Genomic DNA, 9,246 nt, shown 5'->3' on the forward strand with positions numbered 1-9,246 from the left:
TTGCTCTTTAAATTTTCAGTTATATCAAGTGGACGTAAAGAGCGCATTTCTTAATGGTTATATACAAGAAGAAGTATTTGTAGAACAACCTGCAGGTTTTAAAGATTACAAACATCCTTCTCATGTGTATAAACTATAGAAAGCTCTTTATGGCTTAAAGCAAGCTCCTCGTGTTTGGTACATCGTCTAACAAACATTCTACTTGAAAAAAGGTTTTAGCAAAGGAAAGGCCGACACTACACTTTTTATTAAGAAAATTAATCATCATACTCTTCTTGTTGAGATATATGTAGATGATATTATTTTTAGTTCTACTAATGAGATTTTGGGTAGTGATTTTGGAAAAAATGATGTAAGGGAAACTTGAAATGTCTGTGATGGGGAAGTTAAATTACTTCCTTGGATTGCAAATCAAACAACTCAAGGATGGTATTTTTGTAAGTCAATCCAAATACTGCAGAGATTTTCTGAAAAGATTTGAAATGGAAGACTGCAAGCCAATAGCCACTTCTATGAGTTCTAGTACGTACATCGATACATATGAAGCTGGAAAATGCATTGATATATCAAAGTATCGAGGTGTGATTGGTTCCCTACTTTATTTAACTAATAGTTGACCTGATATAATGTTTAGTGTCTGTTTGTGTGCATGGTACCAATCAAAACCAAAAGAGACACATTTAGTTGATGTCAAAAGAATCATTAAATATCTAAAAGGCATAACTGACATTGGATTATGGCATCCAAAATGAAGTATATGTGATTTGGTAGGATATTCAGATTCAGATTTTGTTGGATGCAAAACTGAAAGAAAAAGTACAAATGGTACTTGTCATATATTAGGAAATGCACTAGTCTCATGGTCACGCAAGAAACAAGTCTGTGTTGCCTTAAGTACTGCTAAGGTAGAATACATAGTGGTAGGTAGTTGTTGTGCCCAAGTGTTGTGGCTTAAACAACAATTACGAGATTATGACTTAGACTTAGGATGCATTCTCCTAAAATGTGACAATACTATTGCTATAAATCTCACAAAGAATCCAGTAATGTATTCTAGAACCAAACACATAGATATAAGACATCACTTCCTTAGGGACCATGTCCAAAGGCATGTCTGTAGAATTTGTTGATACTCATGACCAATTAGCTGATATTTTTACTAAACATTTGGCCCAAAAACCTTTCTATAAAATTAGACGAGAATTAGGTATACTTGATGAAACTTACTTGTCTTAAATGCTTATTCATGATTATATGTTTGCTTCATTGTACTTATATTATGTCTACTTGTACTTAAAATTGCTTAATTCTTTTTAAAATTTTCAAATTCTCGGGTGTGTAATCGATTACATATGTTTCATAATCGATTTACAAAGCATCAGTATACCTTAAAATTCGAAATTATAGGGTCAATAACCGATTACTCTAGAGATTAACCGATTACAACATTGAGCAGGAACTGTCAGTAACCGGTTACCCTCTTGTGTAATCGATTAGCTAAGATGTATGTTTGAAATCTGGGAATTTTTTATGTTGAGTAACCGATTACTTTGACCAGTATTTAGGTTTCCCTCCTCATTTTTCAAACATTTCTTCCTCAAACCTCTCTTTTCGTGTTTACCGTACTGTTTCTCCAAAACCCTCATTTTTGATCCAATTTGCATGATTTTTGAGTCGTTTCATATCACATTTTCAATTCTAAACACTTCAATTCCATAGATTTCATGTTTAGTGGCCTTAATAAAAAAATCCCCAAATCTCTCAAACCTCAAAACCTAACTTTGTCAAAACTTCAATCAATGGTTTCATCATCAAGGGCTAAGAAGCACCGTACCAATGTGTCTCAAAAGAAGCAAGGTTCTTCATCTTTTGAAGTTAACCCTTTGGATTTAGCACGTCTTCTCGCTAATGATGAACAATATAAAGTTTTCTCCTAACATTTCCTTGGACGCTCCATATTTTCTCTTCAGCATGGCAATGTAAGTAACTTTCAGTTTGAAGATTTTCATTTTCCTATTCTACTAAGGCAACAAGATCTTTTTGATTTCTGTGTGAAATCAAAAGCCTACTATCCTGAACTTGTTAAAGTATGTTATTGCAATTTGAAATTTAGGAAAAATCGTCGAAAATCCTATGTGAAAGGAAAAGAAATTGTTTTAGATGTGAAGACTTTCAGTTCAATATGTTGTAATATACCTACTCAAGGTAGCATAAAATATTTCAGTCTTGCATGTGAATGGGATAATTATGATAGAAAATAGTTCTACTACTCTATATGTAGATTCTTTAAAAGGGAAATCAAAATGTGTAAGCAACTAGCTTTAGGTGAAACTGTAAAAAGTAGAGATATCCTTACTGTAATAAATCTCAATCTCGAAGATCGTTTGCTTCATTACTTTCTTAGCTAAGGCATTCTTCCAAAATATTCAAATCATTGACATATAATTACAATTGATGTATGCTCTTAAGCATAACCTTGAAATCAATTGGGCTTTGACAGTAATGAGACATATGTGGTCTGTACGAGAAACTCGCAGCCCCTTGCCTTATATGCAATCTTCATAACCAACATACTTGAGAATTTTGGTGTATCCACTACTAGTGAATCCAAAGTCACACTTGATGCATGCGATTGTAAGATCGATGTGGATGTGATCCACAAAATGGGTTTATTCTGGGATCCTATTGATAGACTCTATATGCATCAAAGTAATAGACAGGTTGCACATGCTAATCCAACTACAAATGTCTCTACTAACCCTGGTGAACATCAACCTTCTGAGTTTCATGTTGAGTCTTCTTCATCTGCTCCCATGCCTACAAATCAGATGATTATGGATGAGTTATTCTCTTTTCGAGGCTACATCTCTAATCAGATGGATGCTCTTGATGCTCAAAATCAACAAGTCCAATTCGAGCTTCAACGTCTTCCTTATAAGATCAATAGCATGGGCCTTGATGACAATAACACTGAGCCTGAGTCTTAGGACATTTGTTCTATAGGATTTCTCGTTGTAATGTTGCATGATTGTTGACATTGGTTGTTTTCGTTGTTTTTCTGGTTATTTTTGAACAATGTATGATCATCGTTTAAGTTCTATGTTATGCTATGTTACCTTTATGCTTGCTATATACATATTGTATGCTATATATATATATATATATATATATATATATATATATATATTGTGTTGGACTCTTGAATTTTCTTCTTTTTGATAAAGTCAAAATGGGGAGAAAAGTTGGGAGAAGTGTATTTTCTGTTTAAAATTCTTTCAGACACATAACTCCAAATCAATGGGGGAGCATACAAAATATGGGGAGCATACTCAAGACAAGTCAGAATATCACAAAGTATGATACTCTTAGAAAAGTACATTGTTAAGAAGATATTGGTTTGTCATCATAAAAAGGAGGAGATTGTGAAGAAGATCTTGTTCCTGACCTTTGCACGGTTTTGATGAAAACACCAACATCACATAAAAAAAGAAAAGGAAGAATACTTATGAAGACAATGAAGATAAAGCTTCAAGGATTTAAAATCTAAGTCTTTATGTACTTCTATCCTTATACTCTATTGTATACAAATAGTAGTAATGCTTAAAAGTATTTTAAAAGAAAATTGAATACCACAAGTATAAATGAAAACAATTTTCAAAATATTGTATAACATGTTACTAGATCTAAGTAACAGGTTAATGTGACTAAGTAACAGGTTACATGAGTGAGAAACAAGTTATCCAACAAAAATTGACCAGGGCAATCAATTACATCTTTTGAGTAAACAATTAAACCTTTTGAGTAACCGATTACACAATACGGTAAACAATTATTCTGTTGGACAGAACATTTGTGTAATTGATTACAACCTGTGAGTAATTTATTACAGCCTGTGAAAATTAATTACTCATTTGGATAGATTGTTTGGGTAATCTATTACATCGATTAGACAATCGATTACTGAGAGTTGTTGCACTAGTTTTTATATTCAAACTACACAGCTTTCACCCCAAACAAAATTGTTTCATTCCAATCGAATCCTACATTTTCATAGAGGTATTATGGCTGATTGGAAAGCTTATTTAAATGCGTTGAAACTCATAATTCATAACACACAACTCATATAGACAATCTAAATTTTTATGAAATATTGGTTCTGCACTTCTAGCAACTTGTTCTTAATTTTCAAAATATATTTTCTAAAGTTGCCTTAAGTTATGTTTATAAGTTATTCAAACTTTCTAAGCATTAGTACTAAAGTGTATAAAGAGTTATTGGATTGCAATAGTTCATAGTTTCAAATCTTGTAAAGGCAATCATTACCATAGTTAAAGTTTTCTTAAACTTGTTGAAGTACTTTCTGTCACAAGGGTGTGATAAGAAAAGAGATAGAATCACTTGGAAATGTTGTTTTCCAAAGAGTGATATAGGTATTGGAGAGTGAGTAAGATACAAGGAAACCTCGGGGTGAGAATTTATAACTGCTACTCTTAATATCTAGTGAAGAAATTTCTTGTGCTACAAGAGTACTGGATGTAGTATTCGGTGGACAAGAAGGTGAACCAGTATAAAATCTCTGAATACTCTCTTCTCCTTTAACTCCTTAAATTTACTTGACATTTTCTATATAACTTTTCCGCTGCTATTAATCTTCGATTTTGCAGAAAAATATGCCATAGTTTTTAAACAACTAATTCACCCCTCTTAGTTGTCATCTCAGTTTTACACCATACATAGAGGTAGATTAATAAAGTGCTTGTATAAACTAAGACATTGGCGGCTAATACAATCGAGGTGTTGCATTTAACTTAAATTTGCATGCATGGATTACTAGACACAAAGACATGTTACCCGGGTCATATATATATATATATATATATATATCTTAATATTATGAGTAAAGTTACTAGACATAGAGTTTTGTTGCATAAGTTGCTAAATTAACTAAGACATTAGCTTTTAGTAATAATCTTGAGGTATTTATGTGGAATAAATGAATTTACTTTATGAATTAGGTGTGTACGGATAGTAAATGTGAAGTTCAATCTTAACTCATTTTATCATTATATTACGATTTCAATTATTTGTGTCACCAATCAAACAACACAACAAATATTCACTTAAAACAATAATTGTTAATTGAAAGACTAAAATCTAGCATGTCCTGGTGAATATGACAATCCCTTAATCTAAACTTGTTTATGACATTCTTGATAGTTTTTATTTCAATTTGTTAGTTAGCATACTAATTGATTAATATCGGAGAAAAGATCTCAACTCCTTGATCATAGAGAATGTCGTATTAATTAAATTAATAACTCAAAATTTAGTTTTAATTTCTTTTTCTACTTCTAACATTTAATCATTTGTTAACACGTCAATGAAATATTTGAGTTTGTAATAATTATCTCTCAAATCATATAACTCAATATTGTGGGGCAAATTTACACATTATTTGATTGATGTAATTTTAAGAGGAAAGAAAATAAGAAAATAAGAAAATAGAAAAAAAGTATAGAATACAGTTTTTTCTCTTATTTGGTTTACAGTACAAAAAGGGAAGAGGATGGAAAATCTGGTTGGTCCTATCATATTTTGTTTCTCCATTCATTATGTGAGAAAGTGAATGGGAGAAGATACTGTATTTGTGAAATACAATTTTATCTTTAAAAACCACTTCCAAAAAATTAATATAACAAGGATATTATCATCTATTCATCAAAAATTCATATCTTTCTCTTTTCTATTTTTCTTTTTCTCTCATATCAAATGATCATTTAAATTTATTATCTTTTTCATTTTTTTTCTCTCTACTCATACTTTTTTATTAAGTTCTCCCTCTTACCTCTTTCTCGGGAAACCAAAGAAAGCTTTAGTGCCTGGCCCCTCCCTATATACATATTACTTATAAGTAGGGGTGGCAATGTGGGCTGGCCCGGCCCAGCCCGCCATTGGCCCGCCAAAATAAGGGCTGGCCCGGCCCGACCCGTATTGTTAAAAGGGCTCAAAATGCCAGCCCGGCCCATTGCAGGGCTGACGGGCTGGCCCGTTTTCCCTTAAAAATGTACATAATTAAAACTTTTAGACAAAGAATAATCAACAAACTTGATAGATGTCTTTTAAAACAAAAAATCATAAACATAAGTCTATAATATTACAATAACAACATAACATCTTAGCTTAAAACTTGTAAATTCTAAAGAAGAAACCAGTTGCCACGCCCCTCGCACAGCACAGTGTCACACACTTTAGTTTTTTTATTTTTTAACAATGGCCCGTCGGGCCAGCCCGGCCCGGCCCGTCTTGGCCCGTCTAAAAAACAGGCTACTAAAACGGGCTGAAAATGGGTTTTTGGGCTAAAATCCTCAGCCCGGCCCGCTAAAAATAGCCATCCGAACGGGCTGGTCCGACGGGCCAAGCCCATATTGCCAGATGTTAAATATGTTAGATTGTAATGTATGTTTATTTTGTTTAGGCTTTTTCGTTTTTCTTCTAAGTTTTGGAGTTACAGCTTTTTTGTTTTAAGCCGCCTTAAACTTTCACTTCGATCTTATTTACTCAGGAATAAAAGAAATTATTATATCACACTTTGCTTTTAGAATAGTTCTAAATATTTCTATTCAGTTCTTCTACTACTCTACAACAGTACAAAGTGTTCATTAGGAGAATTTTTATATAGTGAGGGAAGCATCGATTTCTTATTTTTGATATTTTCAGGGCATTAATTAAAATTACTTTTGTTATTTTTGTATCTTCTCTATCTTGTATATTAGGAAGATTTGTGGGATGATACAACGAATTTTTTTTTTTTAATTTACCATAAGTCACTTTTAGAATTACACTTCAATCATCTATCTTCTAAATATACTCGCATACAAAGCAATATATATATATATATATATATATATATATATAACAGTAATATGTGTGTAAAAGAAGCTATAGTGTGAGATTATTATTACTAAATCATAAGTCCCAAACTATAGCATTAGTACGTGCATAGAGTTTAATTATCCAATGAAAAAGAAGAAATGCTTGTTTTTTACTTTAATAAAATGGTCCAATATACACAACGTGGAAAAATATAGCGTAAATGAAATGGAAATATTTGCAAAACTACCTATTGTTTGATTCTAGCAACAACCTACCGTGAATTTGATGGTAGATATTCAATTGAGGTATCCATATTATGTTTTGGTATGATGAGATACGTACATCATGCTTATGTTATCAAAATAGTCAACCAACCTTAAGCCTCAAGAAGCTATTTTAATCAACATTCCGGATAGCTTAACAAAAAACAAGAAATAAAAATTAAAGTAGGATCAACCTAACAAGAACATGAATATTATAAAGAGTATCGATTAATTCGCTTGTAACAATTTTGTAGTTGAAAAATTAGAAAACACATAATGATCCTCAAAGGCCTCAATCAAATTAGTCCTTTTAGCTAGAGTTATAAGATGTTCAAATGATAATGGTGGAGAATTTAGAGAGTGAAGTAATAAAGAGTTATGATTCAATTCATACCCATAATAAAATATTAGCATAATAATATTTGTTAATATAAAAAAACTTAATAATTCGCATTTTTTTTACTCATATTCATATGTTTGAGGATTAGTTTGAATTTTTACTTTTTACAAATTTGTAAAAAATACCACTCTCATAAAAATAATATAATGTAAATTAAGGATAGTTATAACCACAAAGCCCCAACTTCTTTGAGCATGGGAACTAATTCACCAGAAATATGAGTAGCCATGAGACGATCCAGTCCTCCAAACAACTTGCCACCTATAAACACCACTGGGAACTGCACAACCTTGATCTCTTTCCCATCATTGCCAATGTTATTCTTCCCAACAATTGCTTCCAATTCTTTAGCAAAATCAACTTCATCTTTCTCCTCCACTTCATACACTGCAGGGTTGGCACCAAGACCCTGAAGCAAACGCTTCACCACATGGCTCATGCAGCACCCGCACCTTCCAAACACTATAACAGCATTCTCTGAAACCATGTTGAGCACCATTCTCTCAGAAGCTAGGCTTGAAGAATTCTTATTACTCTTGTTGTTGTTAATATTTTCATCAATGCTATGGAAATTGTTGTTTAATGGGTGTGAGGTGAAGTGAGTTGTAGTGGGATTATTGAGAGATCGCCATGATCTATAAGGAATTGCTTGTTGCATGATGGAGTTTGAGTATATATTGAGAGAGAGAGAAAGAATATGTGTGTGATTTTGAAGTGGGTGTATTATTATGGTTTTCGTTATGGGGATTGGAAGAGGGTTAGAAATATAAATGATGTGGGGTGAAGAGGATGAGGTGATGATTTGAAATGGTCATAGCAATTCCTTACGTCAAATTCAATTAGGCAAGTTTTCCAAGTTTCTAAGATTTTTTTGTATTAAGTGTCTTGTCCATTCCTTAACATTAATTCTTCATTCTTGTTTAAATAAATAGCTCACGAAGGTAAGTAAATGACGAAAAGAATTGTCTTCATTATCGAGAGAAAAATTATTATTTTTTATATTTAAATTAAATGATAAAAATGTTATATTATTATATATAATTGATAAAAGTGCAATACTATTCTAATTTCTTTTTTATATTGTTTATAATATACATGTCATATTATATTATTAAGGTACTGGAGAGTATCTTCACTAAAAATAGGTTAAGAAAGGAAGTTTTTCCATTTAACAAAAATCAAACTTCTAAACATTGTACTAAAAATTAGCAATTAGAACTTGTTGGTTGTGAGTTTGTAAGATTAAGCGGTGATATTATTATTAGGTCATATTGTTGTGGCTGAAGTTTTAGCTTGTGTCACTTTCGTTCTCCCTTCTGCAACTTCGGTACGTGTTTGTTAATTGGACGGCGCCCATCTTGTCTTGCTCGAATTTCATAAAAAATATGAGAAAAAATCTTTACAACCACATCGTAATAATATTAAATCCCAGTTTATTTTCAATAATCATTCTCTCTCATGTAAGAGGAAATAATATCAAATGATAGATAATATACTGGTTATTTGTAAAACTTTTATACTATTAATATTTAATATTATATTAAAAAATATATACTTTTTATTTGCTCAATTATATTAACATTTATGCATTTTCATATCATCATATATAATTTTTTATTTAAAATTTAATAGTAGTTAATCAATAAAGATGGAATGATATGATTATTATTTAAATATTTTTATAGTATCCATACATACTTACATAGTCTG

The 9,246-nt window shown here is 31.5% G+C and overlaps 1 protein-coding gene across 1 annotated transcript; it reads right to left on the reverse strand.

Moving 5' to 3' along the window:
* LOC109333811 (glutaredoxin-C9-like) lies at positions 7,650-8,357 on the reverse strand. The gene has a single exon (XM_019569386.1). It carries the CDS (start codon positions 8,192-8,194, stop codon positions 7,700-7,702), a length of 495 nt encoding a protein of 164 aa, XP_019424931.1. The 5' UTR covers positions 8,195-8,357; the 3' UTR covers positions 7,650-7,699.

Source organism: Lupinus angustifolius, chromosome LG19 (genome assembly GCF_001865875.1).
Source record: "Lupinus angustifolius cultivar Tanjil chromosome LG19, LupAngTanjil_v1.0, whole genome shotgun sequence".
Taxonomy (NCBI): domain Eukaryota; kingdom Viridiplantae; phylum Streptophyta; class Magnoliopsida; order Fabales; family Fabaceae; genus Lupinus; species Lupinus angustifolius.